This window comes from Opisthocomus hoazin, chromosome 10 (assembly GCF_030867145.1).
Source record: "Opisthocomus hoazin isolate bOpiHoa1 chromosome 10, bOpiHoa1.hap1, whole genome shotgun sequence".
In the NCBI taxonomy this organism is placed as follows: domain Eukaryota; kingdom Metazoa; phylum Chordata; class Aves; order Opisthocomiformes; family Opisthocomidae; genus Opisthocomus; species Opisthocomus hoazin.
The window spans coordinates 13,693,757-13,708,700 of record NC_134423.1 but is presented as its reverse complement, the minus strand read 5'-3'; the positions used below and the strand labels follow the sequence as shown (position 1 = coordinate 13,708,700).

The window sequence follows — 14,944 nt, the reverse complement described above, 5'->3', positions numbered from 1 at the left end:
GGGGCGGGTGACAGTGGCCACTCACCATGCCCCTGGGCTGGGCAGAGGGGCTTTAGCGGCTAAAGCCCTCAAATCCCAAATTGTGCTGCCCTGTCACGGTGAGGGTTTAGCGGCGGTTGCGTAACCCGGGGGCCACCTGGCCCCCACCCGCTGCGGTGTCAGCAGCCCCAGCCCAACGCCCGCGGGGCCCCTGCCTCCCCCCGGAGGGGAAACTGAGGCACGGGGGGGGTGGGCCTCCCTGAGCATCCCTCTCCCTTCGCCATCAGGGCCGGTAATTAATTACTTGGGGACAGGGAAATTACCCCCCTTAATTACCACTTTTCGTTATTCCCCTCTAACCGCCTTATCACAGGGCTTATGCGCTTATAGGACCCGCTGGCTCCCAAGGGGGAGGACACATATGGGGGGTCCTTACCCTGCCCCAACTCCCACCTCCGCCACAATCTCAGCCTCGCAGTGCTGGGTGGGATGGGGGTACACGTGGTGGCAGGGTGACACCCCCCCCACGGTGGCCCGTGGCGGGGTGGGTGGCTTGGGTGTTGTGCGGTTTAGGATTGCAGGGCTGGGGCTCAGCACCTTTTTAATTCTTCATCGCGTGGCTGATTGATCCCCCCCTGCCGCCCCGCGCAGACACTAAAGATTAAGAGGGTGACAAAGAGGCGGCTGCTTACACAGCGCCTAGCGCTAAGCTGCCTTGAAGAGAGCAAGGCAAGAGCCCCGCCGTCCACAGAACTGCCGGAGCACCCATCGCCCCACCGGACCCCGGGGGCACCCACCGCAGTGGCAGCTGGAGGGAGGGGAGAGGGAGCGCTTGGGAACGCCGGGTACCGGATGGCTGCGTCGCCGGCGGGGTCGGTGGTGAGCGCTGGGCTGGATGATAGCCCCACGGGTAAGAGGTGGTGTTCTGCCGGAGCGGGTGCGACGCGGCTGGACCGCGGTGGCTGGCGGGGGGTCTTTCTTCAGGATGGCTGGGGTTCCCAACACGGTCCTTCTCAGGGATGGCACGGATTCCCATCGTGGTCCTTCTCCAATATGCCCTGGGTCTCTGTCATGGTCCTTCTCCAGGGTGGTTGGGGTCCCCGTCATGTAGCTTCTCCAGAATGGCTGGGGTCCCCATCGTGGTCCCTCTCCAAGATGCCTGGGGTGCCCATTGCAGTCCTTCACCAGGATGGTGGAGGTCCCCATCAAAGTCCTTATCTGGGATGCCTGGGGTCCTCATCATGGTTCTTCTCCAAGACACCCAGGGTATCTGCATTGAGGTGCTTCTCCTGGATGCCTGGGATGCTCAGCTATCACCCTTCTCCCAGATGCTGAGGGTCTCCATTGTGGTCCTTCACTGGGCCAGGATGCCTGCATTCCCCAGCCACAACTCTCTCTGGATGCCCACGGTCCCTGGCCCTTCTCCAGGGTCCCCGTTGCCTGCTGCTGTAACCCTTCTCTGGGATGCCCAGTGTCCCCTCACTGGGACACCTGTTGTCCCCATCGCTAGGGACAACATTTCATCCCCTTCTAAAAGTCCCGTGAGAGCTCATCCTGCAGCGCCCCGGGTGCTGGGGTGTGGGGAGATGCCGAACCCCATATGCAATCCCTGGAGTCCCGGAGGTGTTCCCATCCATAGCCCTGGGCTGAACCAGTGGAGATTGAAACCACCCCATCACCAGCATGCTGGGGGGCAGTGGGGACTGGCGGGAGGGATGAGGGACATCGGGGTGTCCTCAATCACTCCAAATGTGGTGGCTCTGCTCCCGCAGGGCTGAGCCCGGCCCCCGGCAAGGCACTGAGCCCTGTGCTGCTGTGCAAGGTGTGCGGGGACACCAGCAGCGGGAAGCACTACGGCATCTATGCCTGCAATGGCTGCAGCGGCTTCTTCAAGCGCAGCGTCCGCAGGAAGCTCATCTACAGGTGGGGACAGGGGTGGGGGGTCCCTATGGGGCGAGGACAAGGAGGACAGGCAGTCAGCAGGACAGGGACCCAGGAGATGGACACCCAGAGGGGCAAGGACCTTGGGGGGGGACTCCCAGCCGGACAGGGACTAGGGAGACAGGCATCCAGTGGCGTAGGGACGCATGGGATGGGCACCCAGCAGGGTAAGGACTTAGGGGATGAGCACCTAGAGGGACACGGGTGCAGTGGATGGGAACCCAGCAGGGCAAGGCCCCAGGGGGAAGGACAGCCATCAGGGTAGGGACCCCAGAGCATGGACACCCAGTGGGACAGGGACCGGTGGGAGAGGCACCCAGCAGAGCAGGGATCCAGAGGTTGGACACCCAGTAGGGCAGGGACCCAGGGGAATGGATATCCAGTGGGACAGGGACCTCAGGGGACAGGGACCTTGAGGATGGACACCCAGTGAGGCAGGGACTAGGGGCACAGGCACCCAACAGGGTAGGAACCCACAGGATGGACACCTAGTGGGGCAGGGACCTGAAGGGGGGGTCCAGATCCCCCATGGGCCAGGACACCCATCAAGGCAGGATATTCACTGGGAGAGTGCACCCATGGATAGGACAGGGTGTCTGTTGGGGCAGGGCATCCATTGGGTGGAGGCCACCAGTTGGGGGGGGAACAAGACCTCCAACGGGTATAAAGCATCCCCAGGACATGACGCTCACGGGGGCAGGACACCCCTGAGGGACAGGGGCCACCCCAGGGGCTGCAGCCAGGTGCCACCTCTCCCCATAGGTGCCAGGCGGGGACAGGGCTGTGCCCAGTGGACAAGGCGCACCGCAACCAGTGCCAGGCCTGCCGGCTGAAGAAGTGCCTGCAAGCCGGCATGAACAAGGACGGTGAGAGGGGTTGGGGGACACATGGTGACCGATGGCGGGAATGATAACGGTGTGGCTGGTGCTGATGCCACCTTGTCCCCACAGCCGTGCAGAACGAGCGCCAGCCCCGCAGCACGGCCCAGGTCCGGCTGGACAGCATCGAGCTGGAGGCTGAGCTGCCCCCCGAGAATGTGGCCACCACCCGTGAGGTTCCCCCCACCCCCTGCCCAGCTCCCCGTGGTCCTGGTGCCACCGTTGCTGTCACCCCAGGTCCCCGAGCACCCACGCCGCCCACCAACCATCGCTTCATGGCCAGCCTGATGACGGCCGAGACCTGCGCCAAGCTGGAGCCCGAGGATGGTGGGTGGCCACTGGTGGGGAGGGGATGGGCAGGAGGTTGTCCCCACAGTGGGGTGACCACCGGCATCCCCTTCTGTCCCCACAGCTGATGAGACGGTAGATGTGACAGGCAGTGAGCCGGAGCGGGTGGCTGGCGAGTACCAGGTAGCACCGTACCCGGCAGCCAGCCCCGAAAATGTCTACGAGACCTCAGCACGTCTCCTCTTCATGGCTGTGAAATGGGCCAAAAACCTGCCCGTCTTCTCCAACCTGCCCTTCCGCGACCAGGTGGGGTGGGGGATCCCCCATGGGTTAGACGGGATCCCAAAATATGTAGGCAACCAGTGGGATGGGGATGGCTGGAGCACCCCCACAACATTCACCACAGGGTCTCAGGGTGCCCCTCAGAAGATGCTCTTCAGCCCAACCCACCATGGTGGCTGCAGGTGCTGAAGACCTTGGGGGTGACGGGATTTTGGGGCTCGCCCCCCCTCTCTCCCCAGGTGATCCTGCTGGAGGAAGCATGGAGTGAGCTGTTCCTGCTCTGTGCCATCCAGTGGTCCATGCCCCTGGAGAGCTGCCCGCTGCTGGCTGTCCCCGAGCCGGTCCCTGGCAAGCTGCTGCCGGCCGCCCTGGACATCCGGGCGCTGCAGGAGACCCTCGGCCGCTTCAAGGCCTTGGCTGTTGACCCCACCGAATTTGCCTGCATGAAGGCTGTGGTGCTCTTCAAACCAGGTGAGGGGACCCACCAGCACCTGCCACCGCTCGTCCCCATGTCCCCACCCCACCCCGTCACCCCCTTGTCCCCACAGAGACCCGTGGCCTGAAGGACCCCGAGCAGGTGGAGAACCTGCAGGACCAGTCGCAGGTGATGCTGGGCCAGCACAACCGTTCTCACTACCCTGGGCAACCCGTCAGGTACCGCTGGCCCCACGTTCCCAGAGGTGACACCAGGGGTGGGAACATCTGCTCACGGCCACCGCTCCATCCCCCAGATTCGGGAAGCTGCTGCTGCTCCTCCCGGCGCTGCGCTTCATCTCCTCTGAGCGTGTGGAGCTGCTCTTCTTCCGCCGGACCATCGGCAACACCCCCATGGAGAAGTTGCTGTGCGACATGTTCAAGAACTGACACCCTCCTACCCCCCTGACATCACCCAGCTTGTTTGTCACCCTCCATTGGCACCCTGTCACCCCCACCCCAGATCTCCTCACCCTGGGATGCTGTGGGGTGTGAAGATGCCTGTGGTCCCACCTCCAGGCTGGTGGTCAGGACCATGGGATGCTGCTGGCAACTGGGATGTGGGACCAGCTTCACTGGGGACAGCTGGTGGCAGGGGGATGGCCCCGAGTGGGTGCCTGATGCACCGGGAGCACCTCACTGGGGAGGGCGCCTTGATGGGTGCCACTGTCCCAAACTCAGCCTAGAGGAACCTATGGACCCAGGCAAGGTGCCATTGTGGTGGCACCAACACCCCCAGGGAGCCACTGCCACCCAGGGTGACACCAGCCTTGGGGTGACGCCAGCCTGGGGTACGACACCAGACCATGGGTGACATGGGCCTGGGGGTGATGCCAACCCAGGGACGGTGCCAGCCTGGGGCTGACACTGGACATGGGGTGATGCCAGATTAGGGGTGACGTTGGCCAAGGGTGATGCCAGCCCCGCAGTGACACTGGCTGGGGGGTGATGCCACCCGGGGCCGGCTGTCCCCCCCCAGCCGCAATCACCGCCCCTCTCTCACGGGGTGCAGGGCGCCCCTGCTGCGACTCCAGCTCTGTGACCCCAGGGGACAGGCGGTGACAGACCCTCGCCCCTGTGTTCCCCCAGTTTTACGCTCCGAATAAAGAGGGCGTTTGCAGCTGCCTCCTCGCGCCGCCGACTCGGGGGTCCCCGTCCTCGGATGGGGGGGGCGGGGGACGGCAGGGGCTGGGTATTAACAATTGGAATATAAATAATAAAAAAATTAATCTGAATATGAATAAAAAGAAAATAAATTATCAGGACATAAATAAGCTAAATATAAATAATCTGAATTAAATAATTGGAATATACATAATAGAAATAATGTGACTATAAATAAAATGAAAATAAATAATCTGAATATAAACAAACTGAAAATAAATTATCTGAATAGAAATAATATGAATTGAATAACCTGAATAGAAAAAGAAAGAAAATAAATCATTGGAAATAAACTGAATATAAATATAATCTGAATTAAATAACCTGAGCAGGAACGAGCGGGAAGCCCAGGCTCAGCCCCTGGGGAGCTGCCGTGACCTCCCCAGCATCAAACACAGCACCCAGCGCCAGGCGCTCCTCGTTACAGCTCTTTAATTAGCGCGGGGTGAGGGGCTTGCCAAGCCGCTTTGTACAGCCACGGGGAGGATCTGAGGAAAAAAAAATCCACAAATTGCACTTTATACACACCATGGTCTGATGGCAGAAAGGAAAAAAAACCCCAGCCCCCCCCAGTAATTCGGGGGTGCGACAGGCGGCAGCGTCCCCCGGCTGCGGGGCACCAGAAATTTGTCGCCTTGATAGAATTACACTTTTATTTTTCTCTTTTTGTTTTTCCTTTTTTAAACAATTTCTAGCGCGGCTGACACAGGATAATATATCCTCTTACAATACAGACTTTGTTTTTAATTTACACGCAGCAGACTTATAAATTACTTAAAAAAATTTCCATTAAAAATAATAATAAACAACAGCACGCAGCCCCTCTCCTTTCCAGTAGTAAGTACATTCATGCTGCTCCAGAAAACCCAATTTTTTGCCCCAAAAATGCGGCCCTTTGCTGGAGGGAGGGCCGGGCAGGAGCTGCCAGCGGGATGCACCAGGGACCCCGGAAAACCCCATTGCCCCCCGATTCCCGGGGGACCAGCGCTGACTGCCAGGGTAGCTCCTGCCAGGATCTTTTTTTTATATATACGCATATGTATATATTCCTTCAATATATATTTCTTTATATATATGTATATACACACACAAATATATTTATATATATAAAGAAGCATATTTTCTATATATATTCTATGTATATTCTATATATAAGATACATTTCTTTATATATACTTTTATATATATAAAGAAATAGAGATAAAATATATAAATATATATTCTTTATATATGGTACCTATTTCTTTTATATATTTCATTATATATAGATAAATATACTCTCTATATAAAGAAATATATAAATATATAAAGAAACATATACAGATTTCTTTATACATACGGAAGAAATATAGTAAAAGATATATAAAGAAATATATATACTTTACATAGTGTTTATATTTCTTGTATATATATTTCTTTATATAGAAATATATAAGATATAAAGAAATATATATTCTTTATATATAGTATATATCTCACATTTCTTTATATAAATATGTATTATATATACAAGAAATATAAAATATATAAAGAAACATATTTATTCTTTATATATTATTTTATATATATTTTCTTTATATATAGAATATATATATTCTTACATATATACATTTTCTTAATATATAGAATATATATTCTTTTAAATATATTTTCTTTATATATATAAAATGTATATATAAGGGAAATATATATCTCTCTCTCTCAGAAGAAATATACACAGACACATACATATATATATTTGGAGGCACTGCCTAGGCCAGATCCGCCATCCCTGGTGGTCTCACGTCGCCGGGGCGAGGAAGCCAAGGATGAGGCTGGAGCCCCCTCCCAGCTGCCCCCGGGGACCTCCTGGCCTGGAGCCGGGCTCGGAGGGAATCCCTGGGGTTTTAGCTAAAGCAGCTCCAGGCACGCTGGCCTTGGTGCAAGCACCGGGCATGGGGAGGGGGCTTGGGGTGGCTCCCCAGGAGCTTTCATTTTCATGGCCACCCCCCGCCTTCCCAGCACATCCTGGGTTGCTCCCCAAACCCCATTTTCCTGTCTGGGGATGGTAAAATGCCATTTTCCCCTCGGACAGGGGATGACTGACTAGGTCTCGCTCCGCTCCTGGGATGCAGTGTGGAGACGGATGCTGTTCCTGCGCCCCGGCTCTCCCTGCGGCATCTATCGCTTTCCCCCACTGAAAAAAAATAAAACAAAAATATTAAAATAAAAAATTAAAACAAAAATATTAAAATAAGAAATTAAAATAAAAATTAAAAAAAAAACCAAACCAAAATAAAATAACCCCCCCCAATAAATAAACCATCCCTTGAAAGAAACAGCACTTCGGGCAGGGGGAGCGGGGACCAATGGACGGCTCGGCAAAACCCAGCTATGCAGGGATGCCTGGCAAAACAGAAAATATTCAGGAAAACTCAATTTTTTTAGTATTTTCCCCCTTTTTGGTGGCATTTCAGGAAAGGACGAGCCTCAACCCGCGACACCCAGCCCATCTGAAAGGACAGATCCAGCCTTTATTAATCTAATTAGCCTTGGGGCTCCTAATTTCACCTTTCCAGAGGTTTTCCGGTACCCAGAGCTTCTCTGGGTGCCACCGACGGCAACAACAACAATGACAAGGGAGGGACCGAGAGCTGAGTCGTTAGCTAGCACTGCTAATTAGTCCTATCATGGGCACCACTTTTAAATTACGCTTATTACACCTCCGGAGATTTCCTGTTCAAAAATGTATAGAGCAAGGTGGTAGCGGCAAGTGACAGATGGTGACAGTGGTGACACCGGCAGGACAGCTCAGCCCATCGCCTCCCTGGCCAAAAAATAATAGTTAAAAAAAAAATAGAGTCCTGTCTGGGGAAAAATATAAAAAAAAAAAAAAATATATATATATATATATTTACAACAAACTCCAGTAACCGGCATATAAACAAATATAGCTTCAAGTAGTCTTTGATTATTATTATTATTTTTTTTAATACTGATGGTCTCCAAAAAAAAAAAAAAAGAGAAAAGGTGGTTAGGTCACATTAAAAAATAGTAAAAAAAAAAAAGGTGATTTTTGGCAGATTTTAACGCTTTTCCATGCGCTTGGTGTTGGCCTGGATGAGGTGGTTAAAGCACGGAGGGCTTGGCTGCCTGGAGTGGAGCCGGCGCTGGCTCGGGATGCTCCGGCGGGATTTTTCGGCTACCGACAGGTGACAGCGATTCGGCACGAGGATTTGGCGGCGCGATGCTCCGAGACGTGGGATGCTCTGAAGGGAAGGGCGCAGGAGCCGGCCGGTGCCCCTCCATCCCCAGTCCAACCCCCCCCAAAGTCTCAAACCCCCAAACCATTAAGGCCACCGTTCAAACCGTCCCCCACCGGCCTTTTTAATTAAGAATTCATCCTCCTGGCGTTAACGAGGAAGCCATCGGAAGCACTGGCGGTGCTGCCGATGGGGAGGATGCTCCGACGCGTCCCCGGTGTGGAGCGTCTCAGACCATGAACTCGTTGCTCCCCAGGAGGACGAGGGGCTGGGCGGCGGCGCAGTCGGCCTCGGGGTTTCTCTTGCGTCCCCCCCCCGTCCCCCCATCCAGGGGCTCTTTGGTTTTCGGGGGGGAAGTTTTCACGCTCTTCAGTTTCTGTTTGCCTTTTTCCGGGTTGAACGTCCCGCGGGTGGTGAACTGAGGTCGGTCCTCAGGATAACGGAGAGGTCCCACGGAGCCCTTGGGGCTCGCCTGGCTTTCGGGGGGCTCGCTGGACCCCCCCGCTCGGTAGAAAGGTGATTTGGAGTACATCTGGAAGCGCTTCCGGGGCAGGTGGGGCAAGCAGGAGGTGGATGATTGGGAGGAGGAGGAGGAGATGGTGGCATTGGCTGGGTCTGCCGGGTCCGGCCGCATCCTGGGGTGCCTTCGCAGCCGGCTCGGCCCCTCCGCCTTGGTGGGGCGCAGGGAGGTAAGTGCTATGCTTCTCTCTGGGGGAGGGGGGGGGGGGCAGAGAAGGACCACCAGAGGATTAACACCCCGAAACCACCCAGGATCTCGGCACCACTCCCTGGGGACGCACACTGCTGAGCCAGGACAACGCTCCCAGCATCTCGCTGGAGGTAGCATCGCCCAGGATGACACAGTGGTGCTGGTGGAGCACCCGCCTCCCCATCAAACCTTGGGTGTTACCACCCACCACCCCAGGTCCACGTGTTTTAACCCTCAACTCCCCCTCTTTACACCCATTTAAACTGCTATATGTCAAGAACAAGCAGGAAAAAACAAATAACCCCTCTGCTAGCTATCAAAAAAATCTGAGCAACCTGACCCAGTTGAAGATGTCCCTGCTCATTGCAGGGGCGTTGTACTAGATGATCTTTGAAGGTCCCTTCCAACCCAAACCATTCTACAATAAAACCAAGAACACCTGGATTTACCCGAACGATCGGAGATGGCTCCTTCGGAGTCAAAGTTCAAATTTTCAGAGCTGTCAGCGGTGCCGATGGAGGCTTCGGACTCGAGGGTTTCATCATCGGAAGCGCGGGGCTCCAGCGTCAGCATCTCGAACGTCAGCTCCTCCCTGCCAAAACCAACCCAGTCCCATTGATTCAATGGGACCAAAAGGGTGGGGAGGAGAAGAAAGGATGCACATATGCCAAGAGATCACGGAGGGATGGAGTCCTCCAGGTCACCATGTGAGCAGCACGTCAACCATATGCTGTCAAGCAACATCCATAGGTAATCTATAGCTAGGGGATGTGGCTTTAACCCTCAGCCAGACTCACTTTTCCTTCTGCAGGCTCTCGATCTGCTCGGTCAGCACCTTCTCCTCCTGCTGCATGGCCACTTGCTGCTGCTCTGTCACTTCCATCTCCATGGCTTCCTCGCTGCTCATGGTCTCCTCGGGGACGTCTGCCACCGAGGGCAAGCGCACAGCAACAGGAGATGTCGGGCTGGGGTAGGCACCACGTCGCATGCGTCCTTTGCCCTGAAGAGAGACAGTGGTGTCACCACCACCAGCCAAGGTGATTTTGAAAACATCTCAGGTGCCAACCACACTGCTCCCCCAAGGAGTCAAAAAGATCACGCTGGCCATTGGTCCTCAGTGCACGCTGGCGGTCACACACAGGACCCTCCAAAACCTCACCCCAGGCTGGGAGAGGTACCAGAAGGACTCAACATGTTGGACAGGGTGAGGATGGAGGTGGTGAGGATGGCATTGATGCACCAGCTGACAGACCAAGTGCAACTTGGACTTCAAAGCAAGCCCAGCTGGCAGCATGGATGGGTTTCCGTAAAGACCACAGCCCGTGCGATGGGAAGCTTGCCCTGCCAGGTAGCCATGTAGGCTTTGGGTGGGAGCATCACCAGGGCCTTGATTTCAGGGTACCCGGCTCCCACTTTATTGTTAGATCACATCTTGCATCCTTCCCTTGCCCACTCTTGGTATTTCCTGAGCATTGCAAGGGTCTCCACCGACTCCGTCAGCAAACAGTAACTCACACTTTATCCCCTTGCCCACCTTCCAGTATCATGCACATGAGATCCACAAACCAAGGCCACCTCCAATGGTCTGTTATAAGACAATAAATGTTAATTTTTGCACCCGTGGTTAAACAGGGAGATTTAATGCAGCAGTTCCAGCTGCAAAGCTCTGAAGAACCATCAATTTTTTTTTAATATTAAGACCAGCGATGGAAAAGGACTCATATGGGAGTTGTACGTATGGAGGAATACTACACATGCAGCTGCTTTAACCTTTCAAGCACCAGCTCCACAGATCTGTTCCACAGAGTAGAAGAAAAAGATGCATTTTTGGGGATGAGGGACACCACGAACATTAAAAAGCTCTCATCTTAACCGTTATCGTAACCAGACACATCTCTTCTTCTAAATTCAAGATCCTGAACTGACCAGGCCTTAGGAGATGTCCACCAGCCTGAGTTGTGCCCATCACTGGCTGCCCTCCTCATGACAACCATCACACCCAGGATGAACCTGCATCTCCTCACAGCTGAAGAGCTCATTGCAACACAGCTTTTCTCCCCATATGACTATTTAAACCCTGCAGCTGGGTATCCCTGGGTCTTCCTGGTAACCCACGTGCCCAGAGCAGGAGGGCAGGGTAAAGGAGCCTCCCTTTTTGCCTTTAAAAGTGAGATTTGCTCCATTTTACCCCTTTCATCTTTTAACTTCACATCCTGGAGACCTTCCTTCAGCAGCAAAGCCACTCCTGCACCCTGGCGTCCTTCCGACGACACCTTCTCACGTGGGCTCCTGAGCTGAAGCACAGCTACCTGAATCCTATTAGCCAAAACCCCTGAGATCCCAGAGATCCCACTGGCTTGTGGACTTAAGCCCCTGTGAAACGGTGTGCTTGTAAAACAGTATCATGGCAGCAGAGCTCGAATTTTGCTCTCCTCCGTCTCCTGACACTTCTGGATGCGGAAAGATGGGGAGAAGCATCATGGGCTCAACCTGGTAGGAAGGGAAACAGCCCCACGAGCATCCCCCCAAAACCTGCAGACACTTTTCTCACCCATCATGGTCTCACTGGGAACTCAAACTCAAGCTGGGATGGAGTTGGGGAATACAGGGGTTGCTGGATCCCTCTGAATTCAAGCCTCAGTGTTCCGAGCTTGCGTTCAAGGTGATGGTGGTGCTCCTCCTCCAAGAAGGTGGAGGAGACCTTTGGATGCCTCGTGGTCTCTGAGGCATCATCATCCTATCCATCATCTCGAGATACAGCAGCACTGCGAAAGCAACTTGATGCTGAAATGCATCCTGAGCGAGCAGAAATTGGAGTGGGAAGGGAAGGGATGAGTCAAGCAAATCAAAAAAAGAGGGAAGCACAGGATGGAAAAAGAAATTGAAATAGAAAAAAAATAAGTAGGAAGGGGAAAAGGGGTGGAAAGTGTGTTTTTTGAGGAGCTGCGTGCAGGGATGGCCGAGCACCAGCTGTCCCGAACTCCTGCCGCCTGGGGGACCTGTGGGAGAAACGGTGGCCCTGAGGAGTGCCATCTGCTCAGGGACAGGACGGGCAACGTCACGGACAATGGCCGGTGTGGGACAGGGCTGGAATGAGAGGCGGTGACACACAACGGAGGGACGCGGCGGCTGGCGCAGGGCGCGCTGCAGTTAATACATACCGGGATTGAACTGCGGGTTATGCTCATAAATCTAACTGCAATTAGTACGGGTTTCTGGATTAGAGAGGAGATGAAAAGGAAAGCAGAAGGTTAGAGTGCACATGCTGTCGCCCCTCCAAAAACCTGTTTTTGTTCCTTTTTTTTTTTTTTTAAACTGGGATGAGTGGGGCAGTTCTGCAGCAGCAGCCCCACAACCTTAGGCAGCCCCTGCTTGGATTTCATCCCCAAAAAAAGCAGGAGCAACGTGTCCCCGAGGACCACAGCAGGCATGTCCAAGCAGAGAGGTCACTCAGCTCCTTAGCCCAAGCTTGGGACGACCGCGCTGTGCTGAGTACGTCCCTCTCCTGAAGCCCAACAAGCCAAGCGCAGCGAGCATCTGCAGCCCGCCGGCCCCCTGGGAAGCACAGAAGCTCGATGAGATGGGTTTGAGGCTCCCAAAAAGGCAGTGCGGGAGCAGGGAGAGCTTTTGGGGAGCTTATTTTGGGTTCAGATAATGCAACTGAGCACAAAAAAAGATGGTCCAGCTCTCCCATAGGGTGATGTCAAGCTGGTCAATGAAAGGCCTGACTCAACCCAGGACAAAACAAGCTCCAATGAAGGTGGAAACGTTGATCAGGAGCACCTGAGCTGGAAAGACCACGTTTCCATGGACTGATCCCACTTCCTTGGGCTTTGGTATGACTCCCTGCAAAGGCGAGGAGCCACCATGGGACTGAGGGTCCCTGTCCTGGGGGAGATGGTGTGGGAGGCCGCAAGGGGTTTGGGAGACTGGGATAAGCAGGAGAAGATAAGGTAGGGTTGCTTCAGGGGCAAGGAGAGGACAGGAGAGGACAGAGATAGCTTTGGCATCTCACCATTGATCTGCGGATCAAGGAGAGGCGGCTCTTGGCTTTGTTCTCTGCAAACTCCAGGCTGTTGATGTCCTTGAGACGAGCCTTGTATTTGTTCATCTGCTCGATGACGATTAATTCCACACAACTAAGGGGGTGAAAAACCCAAAAGAAGACAAAATTGGAGGAGGAAACCATTTGATCTGAGCTGTCTCCATCTTGCCTGAAGATCTGCCCTGATGCAAAGGCACGGAGGGAGAAAGCTCCAGGTAGAAATCAAAGGGTAGTAGGAATTCCCCTTAAAAGAGTGAAAATAGGCTATGGATGGATTGAGGAACATGGACTAGAGAAATTAAAGACCTCCAAGGATCCCATTTGAGCAACTTCCCCCCTTGGAAGAGGGATCAAGGAAATACAAATCTGGGGAAGGCAGGTTGCTTCCAACTCGCTTGCATGCAGTAATGCTGTAGCAAGCTTTTCAGCTGAGCTGACTGTTCAGAGCTGTGAGGAGTGTGTTTGGGGAAAAAAATCCTTTCCACATAATAAAATCAGAGCATGTGCTATAGCTGAAGTCTAAGGGAGAAACGACAAAGAAATCCTGCTGAAGGATGAGTACTCCTACCAGCTGGGTCTCCAAGCATGTTTTGGTCTTCAATAATTTTAATACTTATTAGAGGTAAAACCACCTCTTTCAGAAGCCCAGGCCTTCACTGGATGGTTTCCATTATTATAATTGTCTCCATTATCTACTTTGAAATCTATTTAATATGAACAAGACTGAATTTGGGCAGGCACTTCACTTATTCTATGTAAAAACTTTGCAATTACGTCAAATACCTTAAAGAAATCTAAGTATGCAGTATTAATATATTGCTGCAGACCAAACAAGCTCACCTCCTCAAATAAAAAAACCAAAATTAAGTAAGAGTCAAGATCTGCTTGCCATAAATGGGATTAACTGTCAAACCACGTCAGCACAAGCTCCACCTTTTCCTGCTGAGATGTGCTGGGCAGGAGCGCAAGTTGATCTGCTCTTGTGGATCCTTCATTGCTTAAAAATCCCTGTTCAACAACCGCTTGGGGATTGAGAGAATATGAATTATCTTCATGAAGATGCATTTAATATATGTTCATAGTTTCCACGTTAAAGCTCTCTGTTCTTGAGCCATTTGGCCGTACTAAGTATTATCAAGATGTAAGTGGTGACATGGTAATGGTTATGGAGCTGGATCACCCAGCACCATGTTCTTACGTGGTTGTTTTACTGATGTCCTGAACACTCTGCAGCGGGTCTGTTGTATCAGGGCAGCGGAGGATACAGGGAGCAAAGACGATGGCCAAGGCATTAGCTGACATGCGATTGGTCTCCTCTTGGAGGGCAATCCTAAAAAAAAATACAGTGATTAAGAAAAAAGTCAGAGGCGAAGGCACCTCCAATGCACCTCTTCCACACGGCCATGGATGAATAGAGGAGACAACATTTCTACGGTGCAATCTTGCTCTGCTAGCAAGCACGCTGCTCTGCCTTCATCTTTGCTCTGCTTGAAGGAGAAAGCTAAATTGAAAACATCTCAGGTGGTCCCAAGGCAGGTAAACAACCGGTGTTTCCTACCCAAAATACCTGTCCCTGCAGTAGCGAGAGGCACCATGGATCTGCAGGCACCACAAGTGACCAGAGCACTGTGGAGGTTGCTCATCAATACAAGCATCATTCGGAGAAACAGCACTGGGGCCACTACCTGGGAGACATGATGGACCTGAAAGCTCTTCCCTTTCCCTTCCCCACCTGCTTTCAGTCTCAGCTATTTCGGTATGAAGGACGCCCAAACATCCTCCCCTTGTCCGTTGCCCGAAGCTGTCCTGGCCCAACGTACCTCACCAGGTGGAAGATGAGACGCTCCAAGGTGCTGAGATGGGTGCGGGAGAGCTGGTCGATGACCGAATACACTCCCCGCACTGCCTCCTTCCTCTCCTGGAGGCCTGTGAAAAAAGCACC

At 53.2% G+C, this 14,944-nt stretch overlaps 2 protein-coding genes across 9 annotated transcripts in view; one reads left to right on the top strand and one right to left on the bottom strand.

Annotated features, from left to right (window-relative positions):
• The first annotated feature begins 831 nt into the window (after positions 1–831).
• NR2E3 (nuclear receptor subfamily 2 group E member 3) lies at positions 832–4,232 on the top strand. The gene is made up of 8 exons (XM_075431779.1): positions 832–889; positions 1,752–1,902; positions 2,683–2,786; positions 2,871–3,125; positions 3,211–3,392; positions 3,608–3,839; positions 3,917–4,022; positions 4,100–4,232. The coding sequence occupies exons 1-8, from the start codon at positions 832–834 to the stop codon at positions 4,230–4,232; spliced, it is 1,221 nt and encodes a 406-aa protein (XP_075287894.1).
• A 2,473-nt stretch (positions 4,233–6,705) lies between these two features.
• The window catches only part of MYO9A (myosin IXA), a 192,851-nt gene continuing 184,612 nt past the window's right edge, over positions 6,706–14,944 (bottom strand). For 6 of the 8 annotated variants that reach the window (XM_075432164.1, XM_075432171.1, XM_075432165.1 and 3 more), the window contains 7 exons: positions 14,823–14,928; positions 14,201–14,332; positions 12,973–13,096; positions 12,119–12,172; positions 9,755–9,957; positions 9,407–9,549; positions 8,332–8,956 (listed from right to left, as the gene is read on the bottom strand). In XM_075432164.1, the coding sequence (XP_075288279.1) occupies positions 8,478–8,956; positions 9,407–9,549; positions 9,755–9,957; positions 12,119–12,172; positions 12,973–13,096; positions 14,201–14,332; positions 14,823–14,928 (1,241 nt within the window). In that variant the 3' untranslated portion in view covers positions 8,332–8,477. Of the gene's footprint in view, positions 7,183–8,331; positions 8,957–9,406; positions 9,550–9,754; positions 9,958–12,118; positions 12,173–12,972; positions 13,097–14,200; positions 14,333–14,822; positions 14,929–14,944 lie in introns of those variants that run through there. The other 2 variants (XM_075432172.1, XM_075432167.1) reach the window with 2 other exon arrangements.

Excerpts from the sequence above, each read along its gene's own strand:
- NR2E3 (XM_075431779.1), top strand. The coding sequence starts at position 832 with ATGGCTGCGTCGCCGGCGGGGTCGGTGGTGAGCGCTGGGCTGGATGAT. Across the intron at positions 3,840-3,916 it reads TGTGGTGCTCTTCAAACCAG|AGACCCGTGGCCTGAAGGAC; the intron begins GTGAGGGGACCC and ends TTGTCCCCACAG. Across the intron at positions 4,023-4,099 it reads TACCCTGGGCAACCCGTCAG|ATTCGGGAAGCTGCTGCTGC; the intron begins GTACCGCTGGCC and ends TCCATCCCCCAG.